This window comes from Chaetura pelagica, unplaced genomic scaffold, assembly GCF_000747805.2.
Source record: "Chaetura pelagica isolate M959 unplaced genomic scaffold, ChaPel_1.0 scaffold356, whole genome shotgun sequence".
Taxonomy (NCBI): Eukaryota; Metazoa; Chordata; class Aves; order Apodiformes; family Apodidae; genus Chaetura; species Chaetura pelagica.
The window spans coordinates 9,769,210-9,794,675 of NW_009953964.1; the positions used below are offsets into that span (position 1 = coordinate 9,769,210).

Here is a 25,466-nt window from a genome sequence, read left to right on the forward strand (position 1 = left end):
AGCAGTTGAAAATGTTGGAAGGGAGCAGCTCCAGGCAAGTCCCTACATGCTGCAGAACTCTTAAGCACTGTTAAGTAACGAGCAGAGTTTTTAAAGAACATGGTTTTCACCTTCTCAGAAGGAGCCACACGCTTTTCTGGATCACCTAAGCCCTGTCCTCCAAGGTTTTCTTTCATTTGCTGTGCATTTGGAACTATGTTGTATTTCCTACAAGGGAAATGATATAATTTAAAATAATTTTTTTTTAAAAAAAAAGTCTAAATTCTGTAAGTTAAAGCAAATGCAAATTGTTTTGGCTTCTCTGCAAATTCTGGTAGTTTCACTTCCTAATGGCATAGGCTGCTGTTCAGCTTCAGACCATTTGTTTCAAAAAGGAATGACCACACCAGGGAGACTGCTGGATGGCTGACATCTGTTTAACAAGGAGAAAGGGATCTGAAGGAAGCATCAAATTTGCAGCTTTGTATTTATCTGTGATCAGCTTTCTCAGTGAGAGAATGTGACACTTAGTTAGGCTTCAATAATTTGTTCCCAACATTTGACTTGACTAAGGAATTGAACTGGTTCTGGCTTTTAAATAGATGAGTCCTGAAAAAGTGTCTGGATAAACAAGTCTTCCCTGTTTAAATTAGGAATGTGCCAAATGACTGGCAGGTACTTGATATATAATTTAAATTTAAAAGAGGAAGAAACAGTTCCAGATAAAGATCTCCTGGGATATCTAGGGGAAATATATGCACCTATATTTAGCTTATCCCTGGTTTCAACCCCATAATGCACACGCAGCAGCACACACTTTGCTTTTGAAAAGAACAGGCCTTGATCCTTTAACAAGCTCTGCAAAGCTCACTAATAAAGTTACATCCTGGTTAATCACGTATGTGCTCCCCAATTCCTTCTTTGATACACCATGTTCACACAGGTGGATCATACCATCTCAGAATGGTTTGGATTAGAAGGCACCTTAAAGATCATCTAGTTTCAATCCCCCTGCACGGGCAGGGACGCTTCCTGCTAGATCAGGTTGCTCCAAGCCCCATCCACTCTGTCCTTGAACACTTCCAGGGATGGGGCTTCCACAGCTTCCCTGGGCAACCTGTGCTAGAGTCTCACCACCCTCACACTAAAGAATTTTTTCCTCATGTCTAAGGGAGAGGAAGGGAAAGGAGGCTAAGAAAGGGCAAAGAAGGGAAAGGAGGGGAAATGAGAGGAAAGGAGGGGAAAGAAGAGTAAGGGAAGCAAAAGGAAGGGAAAGGAGGGGAAAGCCAGGACAAGGGAAACTGAGGAAGGACAATAAATGGAAAGGAGGAGACAGGAAACTACAAAGGTCAAACAAGGTCAAAGAAGCTCAAGGAAGGGGCAAGGAGGGGAAATGAATAGTTTCTGCAGATGTTCGGTAGTCGCTAGAGAAGGAAGCTGATGGTGAGTGGTCATGGATGGCAGATCCTCCACAGGAATCCTGACCTTGCAGCTTTGATGGGAGAAAGGAGGAACTGGAGAGGTTACTCAAAGGCTGAAGGTAACGTGGTCAAAGTGTCTTGCTAGAAATCTGCCCTTTCAGGCAACACAGAGGAGGCAGCCAGGGTGAGACTTGAGAATGAAACTTTGTGATAACTTTGCTTTTTACATTTTACCTTCTGCAAGGGCAAAAACTGAAGGAGAGAACATGAACAGGCCTGAGCCAGCATGGGCATGTGGGAGGACAGGCTGTCACTGGGACAGAAGGGAAGGAGAGCTGAGATAACAATCACTTCACCAAAGGTCAGCGTGGAGAGAGGCTGAGTTCATGGAGACTTTTCCCCTAACAGACTGGCCTTAATAACAGTCACCAATGTTCTTCCTTTAACTCTGCAGGACCCAAGGAGTCACCACACCATGGAAGTCACTATCAAGAGGCACTTCCTGAGTGTTGCTGTTTTCCTGATGCACTGTGTGGTCCACAAGGCAAGCTGTGAGAAAGGCAAGACTTCCCCTCTGCACTTCACCCACTTCTTCTACAATGCCACCATCTATGAGAATTCAGCCCCCAAGACCTATGTGGAGAGTTCTGTCAAAATGGGTATTTACAAGACAGACCCTGACTGGGACATCAGATACAGAATAGTCTCTGGAGACAACACTGGTCTCTTTAAAACAGAGGAACATGTGATAGGGGATTTCTGCTTCTTGAGAATAAGAACCAGGAGCAGCAACACAGCACTTTTAAACCGGGAGGTCAAAGACAGTTACATGTTAATTATCAAGGCCACAGAGAGCACCTTTGCTTATGAAGCCTGGGCCAAAGTCTTGATCCACATTCTGGACAGAAATGACTTGAAACCTCTCTTTTCACCCCCCTCCTACAAAGTATTAATCAGAGAAGACACTCCTCTGAAAACAGTGGTCAGCACAGCCAGTGCCACAGACGCTGACGCTGGCCAGAAGGCCGCGTTCTGCACGGGAGCCGTTATGACCACAGGCAGGCTGAACAGCACCCATCGGGGCAGGCACCATCTGCAGGTTTTGGCTGTGGACAGAATGAGAAAGATCACAGAGGGCAATAACTTTGGGAACCTGGCTAGTCTCATGATCCAAGTGGAGCCATCTATCAGGAAACCCCCCTTTATCTCTTCCGTGAAGGTGACACCACCTGACTCAGCTGAAGACTTTCTCTATGCAATTCTGTCTGTAGAAAGTGGTGACTCAGAAGCAGGGGTAGATTCGGTTGATTTAGTGGATGGAGATCCTGGGAGACATTTCAAAGCCATCAAATCCTACTTTGGGAGCACAGAATTCATGATTGTGTCAACCAAAGAGGTCAACTGGCTACTTTACCCATTTGGTTTCAACCTCAGTCTACAAGCCAAGGACAAGAGCAAGCCACCACTCCTCTCTCCCATTAGAGTTATCCATATACCTCCCTCCAAGTATGTCTCTGCCAGATTTGAGAAAGAAGTGTACCGGGTCCAGCTCAGTGAATTTTCCCCAGCTGGAAGCCAAGTTGTTATGGTGAAGATCACACCAGCCGTCCCAAATCTTAAATATCTTTTGAAACCTACTCCTGACAGCACAAGCTTTAAAATCAATCCTCACACTGGACTGATAACTACAGCCAGAGTAATGGACTTCCACGAGCAATCTCATTTTGTACTTGAAGTCACAACCATTAAAGGTCACACATTCACAACTGTTGTGATTGATGTCACTGACTGCAACAACCACGCTCCAAGTTTTAGCCAGTCTTCATACCATGGGGCCTTTGATGAAAATGTTCCTCCTGGTACCAGTGTCTTAACAGTAAGGGCTACAGATGAAGATGAAGGAGACAATGGCTTTGTCACCTACACCATAGCCAACCAGAACTCGGTTCCCTTTGTCATTGACCCCTATTCTGGCATCATTTCCACCTCCAAGTCAATGGACTATGAGTTGATGCAGAGATGGTATCATCTGCGCGTGTGGGCATCAGACTGGGGCTCACCCTTCCGCCATGAGACCGAGGTCTACGTGACCCTCACGCTGAGCAACATCAATGACAATGCTCCTGTCTTTGAAAAGGCAAGCTGCAGTGGCACCATCCCACGGGACTTTCCTGTTGGGAACCCTGTGGCCACTGTCTCTGCAATTGACAGCGATGAGCTGCAGCACATCAAGTACGAAATCCAGTCTGGCAACGAGTTAAGGCATTTTGAACTCAATCCCATCTCTGGGGTAATATCCTTAAGAATATCTCTGCGAGATCTTCCTGAACAACCACTTTTCTACTCCTTGAAAATAACTGCAACAGATGGAGAGAACTATGCTTTGCCAACATCTGTAAACATCACTGTGGTCAGCCAAGGTCTCCCTGTCAAAATGCAGTGTGAGGAAACGGGAGTCTTGAAACAACTGACAGAAACTATCTTACACTCCATGGAGTCTCAGTCTCAAGGCCACAGGCAGGATGATGAAACATCTCTGAACTTGCACCTTATAAACCATAATGCTCCCAAGTTTGATGACAGCTTTCCACGATCTGTTGATATCATAGAGACTGTTCCCATCAACTCAACTATTGCTGACCTTTCAGCTATTGATCCTGATACTGGTTTTAATGGGAAACTGGTCTATGTGATCTCAGATGGAAATGAAGACAGTTGCTTTAGCATTGACCTGGAACTGGGTCTCCTTCAAGTCCTTTCTCCTCTAGATCATGAAAGAACCAGCTTCTACACTCTTAACATAACTGTGTATGACCTTGGCACACCACAAAAATCATCTTGGAAACTCTTGGATGTGAATGTGTTGGATACCAATGATAACACTCCTAAATTCCCACAAGGTGCCTACTGGGTGACGATACCAGAAGACGTAGCAACAGGGACAACAATAGCTCAACTGAAAGCAAAAGATGCTGATAAGGATGACAATGGGAGAATAAAATATTCTCTTCTAACCCCCACAGATAAGTTTGCCATCAACAGTGTCAGTGGAGAAGTGACAGTTACAGGAGCCCTGGATAGAGAAATGTGGCCTTCCTATGTGCTGAAAATCGAAGCTAGAGACCAGCCCAAAACAGGCTACCAGCTCTTCTCTGTTTCAGATCTCGTTGTGAGTCTGGAGGATGTAAATGACAACACCCCACAATGCATCCCAGCCCTCAACAGTGTGAAGGTCCCAGAGGACCTGCCAGTGGGAACAATCCTCCTGTTTCTGGAGGCGTTTGACCCAGACACTGGCTCTGGGGGTGAGGTGAGGTACAGCCTTGTTAATGATGAGGACATGATGTTTCATGTGGATAAGCTGACTGGGGCACTCCGGTTGGAGAAGGACCTGGACTATGAGAAGAAGGACTCTTACAATCTAACCATGCAGGTCAGTGACAGTGGACCTGCAAGTGAACATCCTTGATGTCAACGAGAACTTGCACCCACCACGCTTTGCCTCCTTTGTCTTCAAAGGCTGGGTGCAGGAGAACAGCCCTGAAGGCACATCAGTGATGATGGTCACAGCAAAAGACATCGACAGGGGGAAAGATGGAGAGGTTCAATATTTCCTCCGAGAGGGCACTGGCCTGTCTGTCTTCCACATTGAAAAGGACACAGGTAATGACAGCTTAGTTTAAAGTGTACCTCAAAGGCTTAAACTACCTGCTGTAGCTTAAACCTGACCTCTTCACCTAATAGGACATTTGTATATTCTACTAAGTTCCATGCATTCGTGTCTTTCTTGCCTGTGCAGGGAAGTGCAACATGCATCCCTGTATCCGGGGAGGAGCAAGCAGGGTTTGTCTCCTTAAAATAATGGCAAATTAGTATTTGTTTTCCCCCTAAATACCGAGGTCTTCCCTTTCACTTGTGCACCGAATTACCCTCTGCACAAGCAAGCCCTCACCTTCCACACAATCTCACAGCCATGCAAGGTTGGTGCCACAGTTTATACTTGCAACAAAGACCAGGAAGCAGGCTAGAGACACAGGCTGGTCTAGCACTGAGGGGAGAGGGTTCTGAGTTCCTCACAAGCATTTTCTGTCATTCTTCTAGGCACCATCCGGACCATAGGACCACTTGACCGAGAGGGAATGTCTCATTACTGGCTGACAGTGCTAGCTCTTGACCTGGGAACAGTTCCTCTGTCTTCTGTGACTGAAATTTATATTGAGGTCACCGATACCAATGACAACCCACCTCAGATGTCCAGACCTGTTTTCTATGCCTCTGTGATGGAGAATTCCCCACCAAACACATCTGTCCTTCAACTTGACGCCTTAGATCCAGACTCCAGCTCAGAGGGAAAACTGACTTTTCACATCCTAAGTGGAAATCCTCAAGGCTTCTTCACCATAAACCTCATTACAGGTAAGATTGACCCCACTCAGTGTCTGTTTTTGAGGCTTCCAAGTGCCCCCAGGATGTTACATACGCAGTAGAAATGGCCCACACAGCTGCCTTTGTCACACCTTCCTTCTGCAGGAAAAGTTCTAGTCTCCAAATGCTGTGTGGAGAGGCTGAGGATTGGAACCCTCACCCTGGGAGCCACTATTTGCATGTGGATGGCTCTTAGAGTGACACAAATGTGCTACTTGCAGAGCCCTAAACAGAACCAAGCAGTTACTTTTCATCTTCCCCCTTATAAACAAGTGCCCTATTGCACAGCCTGAGCCAGGAAATGCCCTTCTGGAGGTGACTACCTGCTCCTGGGACAGACCAAGGCAGAACTAATAAAAATGAACCCCATTGCATTTAAAGGCTCCTCCCATTCTCTGCTACTATTCATGTAGTAAGAGTAGTAAGCCTCTGCTGCCATCTTCCTAGACTATATCTTTCATCTGAGGATTAATTACCAGATCTTTCAGAGCCATCAAAAACCCACTGATGTTTTGTGTAAACAGCTTCCTCAAACTATCCCAGCAGAGCTGACATTGGGCCAGTCTGGCAAGGAAAACTCTGCTGAGCCCTTCACTCCACCAGCTCCTGGGAGAAGAGGGAAGGGAAGGCACAGAGCCTGACTATGGGAGGGGATTAATTGCATGACTTGGATCTCCTGCAGGTGATAAAAGCAGTTCACCCTCATCTGCTGGGCTCCAGCCTGCACCCATGCAGGAAATTCAGCCTTCTCTGTGCTGTAGGCAAAACTTTTACCCCGGGATGAGTGCAGCTCTACCCAGCCATGCTCCAAGGCTGCCCTGGTTTATGGTAAAACTAGTGACACTGGCAAATTGTGAACATTTTGCTCATCAGACACTTCACCTCTGAGTCAAGGCCTTCGTTCTCATCTTAGACCAAAAAAAGGCTCTCCTGGCTATGAGTCATCTCCTATCCACCTCTCTCTATAGCCAGTTAATTTGCATGTGAAGAGTGATAAGTTTGTCAGTCCTATAAAAAAACTCATGAGCTGATCTTATCCTATGGACAGTTGCTGGAGGTCTCTTCTCTAAACCCTAAGCCTGGAGGTTGTTTAAGGACTTGCTTCCAAGCTTGATGAGGATTCAGTTATCCGTTATTTTACTTGCATATCACCCAAAAGAAGAAATAATTACCTGCAAACATTGGCATAAACTGAGCAGTTTCTGTTCTTATGCTTACATTGTCTAAAGAGAAGTCATCTGCTACCACTGCCAGAAGGAACATCACAGCTTTTCTAAGCTTCAAGGCTGTAGGCAGCTTATTGGCAACCCTGTGATGTTTTCATTCTGCAGATGAGAGCATATTTGCTCTGTTAGGTAGAAAAAAAATACAATCTTTGGTCTCAGCTGGGAAGGGCAGCACTGGAGGATGAAGTGCTGGCCTTTCAGTTCCTGGTCATTCACATCAGTGCAGGTTTGTATTCAAGAGAAGGTTTATCCCAGTGCAAATCAAACTACTTAACATTTGAACAGGAGAAAGGAGAAACCACTGGAAGTTTCTGAGGCCTATAATGCTACATGAGCACTGAGTCTTATTCTGGACATTTTGTTAGGACAAGTTCTTTGTTCTTCAGATGCAATAAATTCACCTCTTCTTTCACTACCTAGAAGTAGTGATCACAAAAAGACCCAAAAATATTTCAGTTCCTGATATACAAGAGATCCTGCCAATATTCCTTCCATGGCCAATCCCAAACCCTGTGACAACAAAAGAGTTTGACTAGACAGAGCTGCATATCTGTGATGAAGCTGAATCTCTTGTCACATTATTCAGTGATAATCATTGAAGTTTCAAGAGGAAATCATAGAGCTGCTCCTAGTCACACAGTTTGGCAAAGGAGAGGATAATCTGTGTGTGTCAGGAGTTCCTCCACATTAGATGAGAAGGGAGGCTCTTACATTTGGAGAAGACTGTGATTGAGACCTCTTCAATCCCACAGTCTTCAAAGAATAGATAAGCCATATCAGCACTGAAATAAGCCAGAGCCTGAGAAGGCCAGTGGTCATCCTGGGTGCTCTCTTAGCAGAAAGGAAGGAGGAGGAAGCTTGTGCTCATCCTGTGTGCTAGTAGGAACTAAGGTCCCAGTTTACTGTTACAAGAGACACCCAGAATAACCCTGCAGAATAGCCCTGGATAATTATTCAGGGCACAGTGCCACACTACTGCAAGTTACCCATTTCTGCTCCCAGAACCAGCTTGTTCTGCATTTGATCCAATATGGCAGCACAGGCCTAGGTTGTGCATTGGGGACATGCCCAGCAAAGCCCCTTGACTTTTCCTCCTGAGACCTTGCAAAGAGACAGAAGCAGCAGTGGTAACTGTCCCTCATCAGGGCTTGGCTCCTCCAGTGTCCCTGAACTACCATAGAAGGGCTCTAAGCTCTTCCAGCTCAGTTCCCTAAAGAGGGTGGAGAAAAAAAGAGGGAAAATAAAGGAAAGGGTAATGAGAAGAGGGAATAAAACTGTGCAGTGAGATGAAAGCTTTCTGCCATGGGCAATGGAATCTCTCCAGCCCAGCCTGGCAGCTGGTGCAGAGCTGTGTTTGTGGGAGACAGAGAGAGAGAGAGAGATAAAATACATGGTGAGATGGGCAGATAGCAGGGCTTGGGGTACTCTTCTGCTGGAAAGGTTTTCACCTTGTTTTGTGCAGGGTTTGCAGTGCCTGGTGTGAGAGAGATTCCAGTCCAGACAGGACTGGGAGGAACTGGGAGGCTGTGGCAGGAAGAGTCAGGATGAAGCTATTCTTTCCACTAAAAGGCTGTTTGGAGAATTCTTCTACCTTGGACTAGTCATCTCCAGCTCTTATCTAGTGCTGGTTCTTCTGATCCTTCTCCTGCTGTGTCAGTGTCCACAGGCTTCCCCAGGATGCCTGTGGTTCCCAGTATTTATCTGCATGGAAGGACATCCAGACACAGCCTGCTTTATAATTCTGAGGGGTGGTTGCACTGCTGCTCCCCAAGCCACCATACCACAGGGTCCAGCTGAGCGTGGTGGTGGAGCAAAGCAGGTTCAGAACAAGAGGGGTGGTGGTAGGAGGAGAAGAAGAGAGGACAGGAGGTGAAATGGAAGAAACAATGAGACAACAGAAAGAGGATTTCAGGAGAACAACCTCTTCCCTTGTCAGGCTCTTGTAAAAGTCCCAGTGCCTGCAAACCTGATTCTGGCTATTTTAACTATCTTAGATTTTCTCCCCTGCAGCGAGGGCCAGGGGCCAGCAACCTCCACCCCAGCCCTGCTCCTGCCAGCAGAAGTTATTATTATTTTTCATTCCCTGACAACAATTCACTGTTAATTCTGCTGTTCCTGTTCCAACACGACCAGCTTTCCTCTCTTCCCTTTCCAGGCAGCAAGAAGGAGAATTATTGACAGTGTGTAGATAGGCTGTGAGAGCAGAGCTCATGCCTGTCTGTATGCAAGCAACAGAAGGGATGATTTCTGGACCTTCAGGTGAATGCAGAGCTTGGCTAATTGACCAAGTGCTATTAGGACCTTTGACAGTTTTGTTCAGTCTCTGTAGGACTTAGCAGAAACCTTCAGGGCCACATACAAGAACACAAGTAAAGGACACCCACTTGATTTTAAGTGCCATGGGAAGGGCTAGCTGGTGTTTTCCAGAGGGGCAGAGACTGCACTGATAACTTGCATGTGAACACAGACACACACAGAACACTCATTCTGAAAACTAAACTTGGAGGGGACAGCAGAAAGAACAGAAGAACTGATTCCCCAGTCCATGAAGCTGATGGCAATTCCCCTTTAATAACACTTCCATTTTAGCCCTCTGGCTTCACAGGGTGTATAACCAAGTAGCAACAAATAAAAATATGCATTCATTCCAGCTGGCTTCTCTTGAGCACCACGTCCCATCCCCGTCTCCCAGACTCTGGGTGCTCAGCTGCCATGTGAACACTGCTGGCAATTGGTTCATCTTGGCAGCCACACAGCACCACAGCTCTGTACAGGAATTAAAGGGACTAACCCTTAACCACAAGAGCTTTCTGATCTCAAGGCAGAGTGGTAACTGGCTCTGGAGAGGGGAGCTGGGAGCCACGACTAAGGCACAGGGCGAGGGACAGAAGGAGTTTGCCCGGAGTCAGGAGGAGAAGCCAACCTTTTGAGACTTGTGGCTCAACAGATAAGAAGCAAAACCCAAAAATGCCATCTGGTGAGTGTCTAGTAAAGACTCCCAGCTGGGATACGGTACCAGTCTGTGACAGAGAGTCAGCTCTCACTCCCCAGGAGATCTAAGCATCTTGGAACTAGATGATCTTTAAGGTCCCATCCAAGCCAAACAATTCTGTGATTCTATGATCTTCAGTGGTACAGACATTCAAGACAGTCAGTAAGTTCCAGTTCACCTGCCTTCACTTCAGTCCTTCTTGTCCAGCTCTAGAAAGCTCAGCTACAGTCCTGTTTCCTTTCTTTTTTATCATGAAAGGTCATGAAAGAATTTCAAGGTGTGGCCAGGCAAATCCAAATAATCACTTCAGAGTGGTTTAAGTTACCTTCCATCAGCTGGCATGCAGTAGCCTGGTGTAAATGAGGTATTAGTCTGTTGCAACTGAATTTTGCAATCTGATAGACTGGAAATATCCCCAGTGTGCACACAGGTGTTGGGTGGCTCCATTGTCTATCTCTAGCCACGTGTCCTATGGGCTTGTTAGGCCAAATCTATGAACCATCCTCTGAGGTAACTGGAGTTTTAGGCTTTGCTCCCCTGTCCCAGCCAACCTATTGACAATGTGGGCAGAAGCACCAGAGATCTCAGTGGACTGCTGCTGTAGCTCCTTCCTTAGGCCCCATTTCCAGGCATATCAAGAGTTTTGCTGCTATTTTAGCCCTACAGCCTCCTGTGAGCCTGGGAAAGGTTCAGAAACTCCTCAGCCAGTGTACTTAGACCACTGCTGAGTCCTCTTCACCTGCCAAGATGTCAAAAGGAAGATTAGGGAGGAGAAAAAAAAAATGCATTACATACACTTTCAAATAGTCTTTCAAATAACCTTGTCATAACACATTAAGGAGTGTTGATTTATGATTGTAAAGGCATCAAATAAATATTTAGTGGAGCTGCTGGTGCCAAATACGAATAATCCCAGAGAACAAGTGGAAACAGTTAACAATAATCTTGTTCCAAGCAGCTGCTCCCTGCTCCCTCCTTCAGCTGCCCAATGTTTCCTGCAGCCATTTGAACTGTGTCTTGCCTCTCATGCTCAGACAGCAATACACCAAAGTATGATACAACTGAAAGCAATACTATTAATTAAAACTTTTGGGCTTCGGACCAGAGATGAGAGTTGAGAACGGTTCACACAGCTCTGGTTTGCAAGTCGTTCAGGGTGTACAAGTGCATGTGTTCACACTGCTGGAAACACGTGCTGCCTCCCCTGCAAAGCACCTCCCAGGGCTGCAGGACCATGGAACACTGCTTAGGTGGCCAGGAAAATTCACCTGCCCTTTGGTTGTGTGAGGAAGGGGGACTTCCCATTGTGAGGAGCGAACACCACAACCACAGCGACCGCTGGGAGCTGGAGGTGTGGGGAATGGGCAAAAACACTCCCAGGTGTCACTGGGTGGCTGCCAGAAACTCATGCATTATATCTACAGTTTCCATCATCGATAAAGCAGCTGTGAAATGGTCCAGAGCTGCTTTTTTCCAAAAGTGAATAATCAAGGCACCTGATAAGGACTATTATCAAGCTAGATGTGGAAACACACACCTCAACTCCATCCTTTCCACACTTGCATCTACTCAGCTTAGTCACTGACAGGCCAAAAAGAGGCAATTATGATGATTTTGTTTAAACTCTAGTTTATTACAGCCAGAGTTCCTCCCTCCTGCATCCAACCTATTCCCTGTGGTTAAACTAGGGTGTATTTTTTAGAAATCCCTCAAATCTTGCAATTGTTAGAGGATTCATTCTGTCTCTCAGCAAGGCTTAAACAATACACCAACATTATTACTGACTTATTTTTAGCCTGAATGCATTTGTTCTAGTGGTAGAATAGAGGGTATTTCCCAAGGCAGAAGACAATCTTTTGTCAAAACACTGTAAATTACAAAGAGCAAGGTTCAGCCCAGGGAGAACAGGAGTCAAGACTTGTTAAGAGGCCAAAGCTGTGCCAGCACATGCAGAATGTTTCTTACTTAGAGGCATAAGAGAAGTTTTTTCACGGTCCTGCAGCCTTTCTCAGCAAATGCCTTGACAACCTTCAACTGCTGTAGACATCTTGGGGGTGTTCCCCCCCCTCCATGGTTTCCTAATCAGAGGAGTGAGACCAGCACCTCCACACAGGGATTCACACTGGAAGGGGACAACCGGCCCTCTGGGGGTATCTGCCTTTCTCCTCTGATCACAAAAGAACCTGAAACAGGCTGGGAGTTGCTGCCGTGGAGCACCCCTGTGTTTGATCAGCCCTGGCTTTCCTTGGACACTGAGTTGTGGAGCTCAAAGGGCTTTTTTTCTTGGCAGGTCTGATTTCTACAACTTCACGGCAGCTGGATCGAGAATACAAGGCTGAACATATCCTAGAGGTGGGTAATGATGATTGTAATTAGGTTTATTTACCTACAAGTGTATTAAGTCCTCAAAGAGCTTTCCATGCAAGTTGGAGCACAGAGAAAGTATCTCATCTCATCAGCTCCCAACTGCTGGGAAACTTAATTAAATGGTGTGTGTTGCCCTAAGAGACAGCTGCAGCAGTACTCTGGGGTTGTTTCCTTACTGAACACTGAAGTAAAAGGCCTGTTCTGGAAGCTGGGAATGCAGGAAAAGGACTGGAATGGTCCTCTAGCAGAATGGATAAGAAATTATAGGGGAAATAGGAAGCCAGAGAAATCCACCCTTGTTTATCTCATTGTATCAGAAATTGGTGCATGGCCACGTGTTACTGGCTCCCATCCTGAGGTGCTCTGAGCCAAGTGTATCTACATCAGAGGGATCTTCTTCAGGGGTTTCTGTCTCTCAGGGTGATTGAGGATAATCCAGTTCTCTCTGGGATGCAGCACCCTGGGGGTGTGCACAGGCACAGCGAGGTGGGGATGGGTGATAACTTTCCAAGCAATTGCAATACAAACAATTGTGGTTGTGTGACCCTTAATGCCCACCTCACCCACTGCCCAGAGCAACCACCAGCAGGAGCCCTGCAGACACATCTCCTGGTCCGTGCACAAGCCTTGCACACTGCCACAGCCTCCAGGTTTTACCCTGCAGAGAGGAGCAATGCTCCTGAAAATGCTGAGATACAAATGCAGATGCACCCAAACCCCCTGGTTTAGTCACCGCCCATCAGGACAAAGGATCCTGATGGTGGACCTGGCCCTAGGTCATGATAAAGATCTCTGTCACCTGCTCCCTTTTCTTGCTGGCAGGTGGCTGTTTCTGACAATGGAGAGCCAGCCCTGAAGTCCACCAGCAGGGTCGTGATACAAGTCCTGGATGCCAATGACAACCCTCCCAGTTTCCCTCACAAGCTCTTCATGGTGCAGCTCCCGGAGAGAGATGTCTCAGAGACACCACGGCCGGTCTACAGGCTGATCGCCTCCGACCGTGACCAGGGCCAGAACAGCCAGATCACCTACACCATCGAGGAGGAGGAGGAGGGGATATTCACCATCAACCCCACAACTGGCGTGGTTTTCTCCAGGAAGGCTTTTCCTGCCTCCGAATACAACATACTCACGGTGAGGAGAGAGGGAAACAGCGAGAGGCAATGGGAAGAGATGGGTGGAGAGGAAAAGAGGGGAAAGGCTGCAGAAACAGAAAAGATGAGAGAAGGAAAAGGATGGAGAAGATGTAGCAGTGGGAGGAGAGCTTGAATGAGACAGACTTGCGTTACAGGAAAAGAAACTGGGGGGTAATTATGGGAAATGCAGAAGGTAAAAAAACATTAAAAATGGAGGATAAATGTAAAATTAACTGTCCAACACAGTCTCAGAGATGAACACAATGATCCACAATCCCATATGGATGTGGACCCAAACCTGAGCAGTGTATGGGTTGCAGTGGTACCTCCATTTGGCAGCCTGACAGGCCATGAGGCTTGGGTATGGATTTAAAGCTCTCCCACCTTTCTGTGGATCCCTGCAAGGAGTCTTGTGACCTCAGTTTCTGCTGTGGATTGAGCTTGACTGATTTGCTTGATGGTCAAGAGGAAACTGGGTTGTGCGGCTCTACCTCAGAAGCAGCCAGAGTACAAGCCATGGGGTCAAGATTTGTTCTGTGGGATTTGGGGTGCACTCAGACCTGAAACTCCCAGTGGGTGGGGGAAACAGCTTCCCATGAGGCTCCTGTGGGCTAAACCACCCTTCTCCCTGACTCCATGTGTGTTTCCCGGCAGGTGAAGGCCACAGATGGTGGCAGCCCACCCCTTTCCTCCCACGTCAGGCTTCACATCAGCTGGGTCGCCCGGCCCAGCCCCTCCTCAGAGCCGCTCGCTTTCGATGAGCCCCACTACAACTTTGCCGTGATGGAAACAGATCCTGTGAACCACATGGTGGGAGTGATCAGCACTGAGATGGGCCCCAGCCAAGTGTGGTTTAATATCACAGGTGAGACACAGACATTAAACCAGAGCAGTGGTGTCTGGGAGCCCTCACCCCAACTGCCTGGGCTTCACTCGCATGCCTGAGCTAATGAAGTTGTTTGCTTTAGGTGGAGGTGAGCTACAGGGAAAGCTTTCTCACAGACACCAAATGGCTTAAATAGTCATAGACAAAGCTGCCTGTCCAAGTGCAATTACCTAACACACTTTTTTTAATGACATTCTGGGACTTGCCCATGTTTGAGGTGTTCTCCGATGTCGCATGAAAGGCAGGGCATGCCAGTTCCAGCTTCTCCTGGGAACTGAGTGACATTGTTGGTTGTGGGGAAACAACCTGGGAGGATCCAGGTGTCTGGCTGGGTCTTGCAGACACCCCCCTGTCTCTCCCTCCCTGCTAAGCCCGCAGTCTCAATAGGGAGTCGAGAGGGAAGGATTCCCCAAAGAGCTGGCCTGACCTAACTGCTGGGGCTCTCCTTTCCTCACAGCATCCCAGGGATTATTTAGACATGAAATACGAAGAAGCTGTAGGGCCTCCTCCAATATATAGGGTGCTAGGGCAGAGGGGATGTGGCTGTCACCCCGGGGGACTCATCAGGCAGTGTGTGCGCAGAACTGGTCCTGCGAACGAGCGCCAGTTGTGCTCATGTAATTCGGTGTTTTGAAGTGGTGCCCCAATCTGCCTCACACAGCCTTTCCCTGGCACTGCCCGTAGGGCTTGTCCTCATCAGACAAAGCCTTAATTGGGCGACTGAATAGTTTTTCCCATTACTGTGTTAGGGCAGGGATAATTGTGTATGAATAGTTCAGCAACAAGAGATACAACACTACGAGGAGCAGACAACATCAGTGCAAGGCTTTCTGGCATTGGCAATGTCTGCCTGGGTTTGCAGAATTAACAGTCTGTTCCTCTGACTGCTGCCCCATCGTGTCCCTGCTGAGTGCTTGACCTCTTCTTTGCTAGTTCCTAGTGCATCAAGTGCTACTCGGGGCTCTTTTGGTTTCTGTGCTGGTGGAAAAGGACAGGATTTCACTTTCTTTCCCAGGGAAGCAAAGCATCACAGTAGCTGGCAACCAAGCAAGTGATGCAGAGATGGGAAGCCTCCAGCACCTCATCAAAAACTCACCTTTCCCAGTTCACAAAAGCTCTGTCACTGAGGCTGATGGTGTCTGCAAAAACTCTGACAAAGCAGCACCTTTCTTCATCTCTTTCCTCTCCTGTGCTTCATCTTTCCCACTGGCACCTTGCAAAGGGAGCCTTTCTCTCTTTTCTCAGGGAAAAGCATCCATGAATCTCTCTTGTCCTCTCTCTCTGCTTCTTTCTGTCTCCTTCCCAGTAGGAAAGTGGTAGTCCAGATGGTTGGCAACCACTGCATTTCTCCTGCAAGGGAAGAGATGTAATTTAACCACCAGCCAAGATTTTCCCAGCTGGTAAGAGAACAAAGCAGAATCCAGAGCATTGAGTAGCTGGAAAGGGAGAAGTTGAGACCTGGGATACATTTCAGAAAACTACTTGTACCTCTCTGTATCTCAGCCCAGCATAGTGGTGTTTCACAGGTGATAAAGAGCTAACAGGCCACCAGCAAGCCAGGCATGAGGAAGGAGCTGCCGCGCCAGAGCTGAGCAGCAGAGGGGTGAGGAACAGCCTTGTGCTGCTGAGCTGCTCAGGCCTGCTGTTCCCCGCGCTCCGCAGCCATCTGGGTTGGAGGCAACAGGCTCTGCTCACCCTGGAAGCACCGTCTGCCTCCCCAACTGTTCAACTCTTGGGCTTCTTCAGGTAGCTCACAGGCTCCCAACTGTGGCAATGAAGACCACTGCTGATATGCCCACAGTGTGACCTTGAGTTGGAAGCCAGCAAGAGCATTGTCCAGCCCTGCAGGTCCCTGATCCATGCTAAGTCCACAATGCTGCATAGCTGGAGACCTTGTGCAAATAAATCAATGCTCAAATGTGCCTGTTGCAAATCAAGCCAGGACATCATATGCATGCTTGCATCCTTTCTCCTCTCCTCCCCCTTATTTTCTCTAATTCCCTCCATCTTTCCTCTTGCAATCCTTTGTCACCATCTGTGACTGCTTTTTTGTCCAGCTTCTCAATGTCCTCCCTGTCTCCTCTGTCCATTTATCACATTCTGTATTTAGTTTCTGGATCTGGGGGCAACCTCACCCATGGCACTGTCCCCTATCTAACTGTGGCCAAAGAGGTGCAGCTAGAGTGAGTGCCTACACATCCCCATTGAAGGTATATTGCCTGTCATGCCACCTATCTGTGGCTGGGCATGAGCCCCTTGTGTGGTTTGTGTGAGGTGTCTGGAGGGGAGATCCTCATCCTTTGGATCTCCAGGCAGCTCCTGGAGTCCCTTCCCCTGCAGAGGCTCCTGGTACCTGCAGTTTTCTTCAGACAGAAATCTAACTGTAGCTGGCCCTCATTCATTTTCCCATCTCTCCCCTGCCCCAGGCGGTGATGATGACATGGACTTTGACATAGAAAAGAGCACAGGCAGCATGGTCATTGCAAGAGCCCTTGATGCGAGGAAGAAGTCAAGCTATAACCTGACAGTAGAAGTCACTGATGGGTCCACTACCATCAAAACCCAGGTAATGCTTTTTTCTTTAGTAGAAACCCCATCTAGAGGGAGCATATGCCAAAAGGGGTCTTTCTTCTGACTCCTCTGAGCTCTGGATCAGGGACCAGACACAAAAACCTCCTTACACTGTCACCTTACATTGCACAGTGGCCCAAGTCTTTCCTTGAGACACTCTGCTCTGCAGCTCATCCCTGAGCCCCAGTTAAAATGGCTGCTGAGATTTACCCATCTTCACCTGCCCCCAGGAGTGGTATTCAGGGCTTGATCTTTCACCAGTCATTTTCTCCACACATAAGAAGCCTCCAAAAACCCAACCTTCGCTGCACAGGAAGACCTAGAACGTGAGTCACCCATCAATGTCACTTATCATGGGAAACTCACTGTGGAAGTTTGTGGGGGATGATGAGTGATGAACACCAACCATTCCTGTGGAACACAGTGCTAACGGTCACCAACCTATCTCAGCTATCTTCAAGTATTGCTCCAAATAAACAAACAAAGCCCCACCTTGCCTGGTGTGCATTCCCTGACACCTTGCATCTCATCCCTACATTTATTTTGGCACTCAAGGCCAGTATCAGATGTCAAAAAACCTGCTTGTGCAACACACCCATGGCATGTTTAGCTTTGCTATAGGAAGCAAATTATTACACTTATCTGGGACTTCCTAAGATGCAATCAACACTTCATCTGAGGAGATCAGGACAGTCAGGATAGGAGACCAAAGAGAGGAAGCAAACTGAAAATCACTGAGGGAAGACACAGAAGCTCCTTGGGGAGAAGGACAAAAGGCCTGCCAGTCCCATGGATGGCAAAGCCCCAGGGGGTGGAGAGCTGTAATGGTTGTAGGGCTCAGAGCATTGCTACACCCAAGAGGGGTTGGTAGCTGAGATTTTACATGGCTGCATAAATCAGATTGCTCCTCATCTCTGCTGCCCTCACTGTGCTGTGTCCCCACCCAGGCATTTATCCACGTGATTGACATCAACCAGCACCGTCCCCAGTTCCTGGAGAGCCATTATGAGATGCGGATTCCTGAAGACACCCCCTCAGGAAGGAAAATCCTTCAAGTCAGTGCAACAGACAAGGACAAAGGCAAGGGTCTCATCTACACCATCCATGGCAGCATGGACCCCAGAAGCACAAGACTTTTCCAGTTGGATCCAAGCAGCGGGGCCCTCACAACAGCAGAAGGCTTCAGTTCTCACCTCATGCCACAACACACCCTAACAGTGATGGTGAGTCCCAGACAAACCCTGCTGAGCCCATCAGCTTCTCTGGGTTATATGGGTCACTGGAGAAATCCAGACTAGTTCTTGACTTTGTGGGAAGATTTGTCTAGAGCAACAGGGAAGAGGAAAGCAGGGTGTTAACCTTTACTAAATAACCATCCTGGATAAATCTGGGCAACACCCTGCTTTCTTCTAACTTGCTCATTTCATCCAAGGGCCACTGGATTCTTGTAAAAGAAAGCACAGTGGATATTTATTGTTTGGTTTCAAGTTTTGGGGCTGAACCTTACAGGCTCCTTCCCACCTAAGGGGTTGGTGCTACAGAAACATGACATCCTCTCTGAGTCCTGAAGAGCTACGTGGAAGCCTGGTTCAGAAAAGGCTGCCAGATGTGACCATACCTTCTCTTCTCCTGTCATTCAGGTACGAGACCAGGAGGTGCCCATCAAGAGGAACTTTGTTCGGGTCATCATCCATGTGGAGAACTGCAACCTTCACCCTCCACAGTTCAGCAGCATCCATTATGAAGCAGAAGTGCTGGATTCAGCAGTGGTGGGCACAGAGGTTATACAAGTCAGAGCTCTTGATCGGGACCAAGGAGCCAATGCTGAGATCCACTACTCCCTTCAGGCAGGTGAGAGCCATGCAACAAGGCAGTTTAGGCCACAAACATCCCTGCATTGCCATGCTCTAGCTAGTGGCCAGAGAGTTGACCAGCTTTCTCCAGCTCTTGCTAAAAACCAGTAACTGGCTGTGCATTGCTAAAACGTGATTTTATTTCCTATCCAGAAAAAAATCTAGAGCAAGCAGGTCATTTCCATATTAGGGAAATTTCCATATTATGGAAGAAGCATCCTTCCATAGGAAGACAATTCAGTGTTGAGTCACTGGTCTAAGAAAAAATGAGATTGGAAGAGTAAGAACAACTTAAAATCTTCTCTTCCCATCCATGGGAACTGAGGGAGAGATTCTAGTCCAGTTGTTAGGCAGAAGTACTCCCACAGAAGTCATCATTACTTCCACCAGTTCTACCAATAAATAAATCCTTGAGGAAGGTGAGCACCCTCTCAGCATTAGATGATGGTCTTTTTGGGTCATACAAGCTCAGTGGGCAAGTATTTTTTTGTTCACTCTAGAGGTTAAAACCTGAATATTTATGGCTGTGCCACGCTGCTTATTTAGCAGGTAAATTCTTTGCAGGAGACAAGCCATCCTTTGCTCCATCTTTCTCACTGCAATTTACATCAAGGACTGAGGAATTTAATTGCTCCTGAAGTATTGGTAATTATAAGCATGATGGGGCTTGAAGCAACTAGTATAGTCTGTGTTACCATATTCTGCAAACAAGGCAAAAGCTTCAAGCATATGCTCTACCACCACTAAATACACTCAAATTAGAAGGGTGTTTATCTATAATTTACATTTTGATTGATTTAAAAGTTAGCTTGTAGATCTCAATGGGTTAATTGTTCTTCGAATGAAAATCATTTAGAAATTAATGAAGATTGTTGTCTCCTAGTGGAAAAAAACAGATTTTAATTAGGTCTGAAATCAGGCTCATCTATGGAGAAGAGGCTCAGAAAACCAAAACCAATTGGGTGTCTTTGTTCTTCACTTTGTAATTTCTTCTTGCAGGCAATGGGGAAGGTTTCTTCAGCATCGACCCATATTCTGGAATTATTACAGTTGCCCAGAAACTGGACCCATCCAGGCAGGAGAGATTTACTCTTATTGTGAAGGCAGAAGATCAGGGTTTCCTCCAGTTGAAAGATTCTGCCACAGTGCACATCCACATTAGACCCTCTGATCAAACCCCTCCAAAATTCCCAGAGGCTGAATACATCACAGAGATCAGTGAATCCACTGCTGTTGGCTCTCCTCTCATCCAGGTTTCAGCCACAAGCTTGTCACCTGTCAGCTATGAAATAAAAGATGGAAATGGAGATGGAGTGTTCTCCATGAACTATCAGTCAGGCCTGATTTCCACCCAGAAGAGCTTAGACTTTGAGCAGGTAGCTTTTTACCAGTTGAAAGTCCGTGGCACCAACATGGCTGGAGCATTTATGGACACAACGGTACTTATCTATGTCATAGATGAGAATGACAATGTGCCCATCTTTGTTAAGCCTTCCTTCATTGGCTGGATCATGGAAAATGCTCCATCACATAGCATGGTTCTGGATGAAAGCAATGCTCCTCTGGTGACCCACGCAACAGATGCTGACCAAGATTCCAACGCTCTGCTGGTCTATGAGATTTTGGAACCAGAGGCACTGCAATATTTCACAGTAGATCCCAGCACAGGGACACTTACAAGTCGTGCTGATATAGACTATGAGCTCACCCCAGTGTTCCACTTCAGTGTACACGTGCATGACAGTGGAAGTCCCAGCTTATTTGCATCCAAGCCAGCCAAGGTCACAATCCATGTGAAAGATGTGAACGATTCACCTCCAGTCTTCTTCAAAGACACTTACGAGCTTTTGGTCTTACTACCTGCCCACCCAGGGATGGAGCTTTTGTCAGTGCAGGCAAAAGACGCAGATTCAGAGGTGACCTACAGCGTGGTGGAAGGGAACCTTGATAATGCTTTCTATATTCATCCCCTCACAGGTCTCATCTCCATTCTTAATGCTACTGGCCTGGGGAGACACCGTGAGCTCACGGTCAGAGCTGGTGATGGCTTGTACAAGAGCACAGCTCTGGTTAAGCTAAATTTCACTCAAGCACGAGGTACTGGCTTAAAATTTGATCAAGATCTATATACAGCAACTGTGATGGAGAACTCTACAGATGAGAAGACTCTCACCATTCTTGGGGTGAAGGGATATCAGTTAAATGAACCACTTTTCTATTCACTTTTGAATGGAAAGGAAAGATTCAAAATGATCCAGGCATCTGGAGTACTCCAGACCAAGGGTGTGAAATTTGACCGCGAAGCACAAGACGTGCACGAGGTAGCTGTGGAGGTGAAGGACAACAGGAAACCTCCAAGAGTGTCCCAGGCCACAGTCAAGGTTTATGTAGAGGATGTCAACGACAACCCACCACAGTTTGAGAATGTGCCGTATTACACCTCGGTGCAGGATGGCACAGAACCAGGTGATGTTCTTTTTCAGGTGTCAGCAACAGACAAAGACATAGGGGATAACGGAGCCATCACCTACTCATTTGCAGAGGACTACAAATACTTTAGGATTGACCCCTACCTAGGAGACATCTCACTTAAAAAGCCTCTTGATTATCAAGCTTTAAATAAATACAACCTCCGAGTGATTGCTAAGGACAAAGGGGAGCCTCCCCTCCGTGCTGAAGAGGAGGTTGTGATCAGCGTGAGGAACAAATCCAACCCTTTGTTCCAAAGTCTGTACTACCGAGTGAAGGTGCCAGAAAACATCCCCCTGTACACACCCATCCTCCACATCCAGGCTCGCAGCCCTGAAGGTTTGCGCCTCATCTACAACATCATGGAGGAAGACTCCCTGAAGCTGTTCAACACCGACTTCAAAACTGGGGTCCTCACTGTCACAGGCCAGTTGGACTATGAGGTAGAAACAAAGCACGCGTTCACTGTTAGAGCCACAGACACAGCAGTGGGATCCTTTTCAGAAGCCAGAGTAGAAGTGGAGGTAGAGGACATTAATGACAATCCCCCTATATTTTCTCAGATCATCTACACAGCGTCTGTCTCGGAGAGTTTGCCAGCACAGACCCCTGTTGTCCAGCTCTTTGCTTCTGACAAGGATTCAGGCAGAAACAATGTGGTCTCCTATCAGATCTTGGATGATGGTTCAGATGCTGCCAAGTTCTTTAGTGTTGATGCCAGCACGGGGCAGATAACAACAGCTCAAGCACTTGATTATGAAAAAAATCAACAGTTTCGCATCAAAGTGAGAGCTGCAGATCATGGGATACCCCCACTTAGCAGTGATGCCCTGGTAATCATAGATGTGACAGACATCAATGACAACCCCCCTGAGTTCAGCCAGCTTCAGTATGAAGCCAAGGTAAGCGAAATGGCCACGTGTGGGCACATCGTGATAAAAGTCCAGGCCCTGGACCCCGATAGTGGGGACACCACCCGGCTGGAATACGTGATCCTCTCAGGCAATGACAACAGGCATTTCACTATCAACAGCACCTCTGGAATAATATCCATGTTCAACCGCTGCAAAAAGGACTTGGAGCCATCTTACAACCTCAGAGTTTCTGCTTCAGATGGGGTTTTCAAGAGCACGGTGCCTGTCTATATCAACACCACAAATGCCAACAAATACAGCCCCTCTTTTCAGCAGAATATGTATGAGGCAGAGCTGGCAGAAAATGCTGAGATAGGTACCAAAGTCATTGAGCTGCTGGCTATTGACCCGGATGGTGGCCCATATGGCACCATAGACTACACCATCATAAATAAACTTGCCCATGAGAAGTTCTCCATAGACAATAAAGGCCGTATTGCCACACTGCAAAAACTGGACAGGGAAAATTCAACAGAACGAGTCATTGCCATCAAAGTCATGGCCAAGGACGGGGGTGGGAAGGTGGCATTTTGCACTGTCAAAATAATCCTTACAGATGAGAATGACAACCCACCTCAGTTCAAAGCTTCTGAGTACACACTGTCCATCCAGTCCAACGTAAGCAAAGGCTCCCCTGTCATCCAGGTTCTGGCCTACGATGCTGATGAAGGTGCAAATGCAGATGTCGTTTACTCTGTTGACTCCGTGGAAGATGTGGAAGAAGATCTTGTTGAGATCAATGCTGCCACTGGGGTCGTTAAGGTCAAGGAGAGCCTTGTTGGTTTGGAAAACAGAGCCTTTAACTTCAAGGTGAAAGCTGAGGATGGCAGACCCCCTCACTGGAACTCCCTTGTCCCTGTGAATCTTCAGATTGTCCCCAGGGAGGTGACATTGCCAAGGTTTTCTGAGCCTCTTTATACATTCTCTGCATCTGAGGATCTTCCAGAGGGATCAGAAATAGGGTCAGTCAAAGCTTTTTCAGAGGATCCCATCATATACAGCCTGGTAAAAGGAGCCACTACAGAAAGCAACAAGGATGAGGTGTTCACACTGGATGAACAAACAGGAGTTTTGAAAATCAACAAGGCCATGGATCATGAGACTACTAAGTGGTACCAGATTGATGTTATGGCTCTCTGCGTGCATCAGGAGACTGAACTGGTGTCTCTGGTCTCTGTGAACATCCAAGTGCAGGATGTCAATGACAACAGGCCTGTTTTTGAGGCAGATCCCTACAAAGCCTTTGTCATGGAGAACATGCCATCAGGAACCACAGTCATTCAAGTGACAGCTAATGACCAGGACATGGGAACTGATGGACAGGTGACTTACAGTCTGGAAGCAGAATCTGGCAACCTCCGAGGACTGTTCACCATCGATGGTGAGAGTGGGTGGATCACCACACTGAAGGAACTGGACTGCGAAGCTCAGGAGATTTATCGGTTCTATGTGGTGGCCACTGACCATGGCAGAAAAGTCCAGCTGTCTTCCCAAACCCTGGTGGAGGTCACTGTCTCTGATGAAAATGATAATGCTCCACAGTTCACCTCAGATTTCTATAAGGGGTCAGTAATTGAGAACGCAGAGCCAGGGCAGGTGGTTGTCACCCTGAGCACCATCGATGCCGACATCTCTGAGCAGAACCGGCGGGTCACGTGCTACATAACTGGTGAGTTTTTCCTGACTTTACATCCTCAGTGAGCAAGAATATAGTGTTATCTTAAACTGAGGACTTGATACCTTGTCCTACAGCACATTAATACAGAAATAACTGTATCCTGACAGTCTGATCAGAAGCAGGAGATGAAGCCCAAGCTCTGCCATGGGCTGGACTCTTCAGTTAGATGAGTCTTGGGTATCCAAAACTCTTTATAACTCAGTGCAGTGGGTGGAATTATCATCATAGTAACTATCTCACCACTGACTCACCCTGTTTATTTGAAATTAAATAATATATATAAATAATTACACAGTATTTCAGAATTATTAATTTACACCGTCTTAACAGAGGAATAATTAAGACAGAGTAATTGTAATATCTCTTGGAAGGACAGAAGCAGTGGTACAGCAGGAAGGAAGATTTTTCTCACATAAATACTGTGTCTGTATTCAAGTTCTTTGGCCCAGCTTTTTCTCCTGCCCACAGTGCAGTCAGTTTACACATCACACATATGTGTAACCTGTTGGCATTTTTAATAACTGCATAGATACCCATAAGATGCATATAACTTTCTGATATTAAATGTGCTTCCTATGAGGCCACCTTGAATTAACAAGCAAGTGGACCTCAGAAGCCTGCAGTGAATCACTCTGCAGGCTGGTGGATATTTGAGACTGTCATGTCAATCTTAGCGAGGGGTTTGCTAACTAGATATGCTCAGGATGACTCTTGCAACCCTGAAATTAATTTTTTTGCCAACTAAAAATAACCACTGCCATAAAACAACAAAAAACCTGTACTGGAATGTTTGTTGCGCATCTGCACAAGTAGAAGCTTGATTTTACAGTGCTTTTTGACCCCAAAGGGTCTTTCTCAGACCTGGAACAGATACTTCCAATTAAAATATTTGTTCAAACTCAAACAAGGACCCTTCAGGGTCAAAACACTTAGCTGGATCGTGCTGCAGCCTGTTATCTATTGTTGTAACCATCCAAAACAGGGGAGGAATGCTGGTGCTTTCAATTGGTTTATGGCATGCCCAGGTATTTGCAAGCCTTTGGGAGGAAAGTTTAAATCCATTTATGTATTCACATTTCTGCCATCTTAAAGGTAGTAGTGACTTCCAACGACTGTAAACCTGAGGGAATGCACCCTTATGTTAGTGGTGAATAGCAGATGTTCTCTCTGCTTTGTACTTACAAGCACAGGTCAGATTCTACCCCTAAACACATAGATACAGCTGCAGTGGAGAGAGAGCTACAGCTAAAGGAAGGAGGTGAGCACAGAGCCCAGCTTCCCTTGTCCACATGCACATTAATTATCAAACACATGGAAACTAAAGCTGAGCAACGTCTGGAGTTGCACAGAGTCAGAAGGGCTAGAAAAGGCCCCTTTGTGCCTCCTGATTCATCACTACGGTGCAAATGAAAGCAGAGAGTTAATTTAACTTACCTGGCTGTGCAAGGCCCTTCAGAGTCTGACACAAACAAGCCCTGCAGCCAGCTCTGCTCAGTGCCTCCCATTACCCAACGTGCTCCCTCCTCTCCCCCAGCGGCGTGGGTTCAGC

The 25,466-nt window shown here is 46.9% G+C and overlaps 1 protein-coding gene across 1 annotated transcript in view; it reads left to right on the plus strand.

The window, feature by feature from the left end:
• The first annotated feature begins 1,875 nt into the window (after positions 1-1,875).
• Positions 1,876-25,466, plus strand: part of FAT2 (FAT atypical cadherin 2) — a 44,512-nt gene continuing 20,921 nt past the window's right edge. Inside the window, 10 exon segments of the mRNA XM_010002130.1 lie at positions 1,876-4,847; positions 4,849-5,063; positions 5,502-5,816; positions 12,334-12,395; positions 13,233-13,544; positions 14,201-14,411; positions 16,859-17,016; positions 17,951-18,226; positions 18,644-18,854; positions 19,856-23,908. Coding sequence (XP_010000432.1) covers positions 1,876-4,847; positions 4,849-5,063; positions 5,502-5,816; positions 12,334-12,395; positions 13,233-13,544; positions 14,201-14,411; positions 16,859-17,016; positions 17,951-18,226; positions 18,644-18,854; positions 19,856-23,908 — 8,785 coding nt within the window.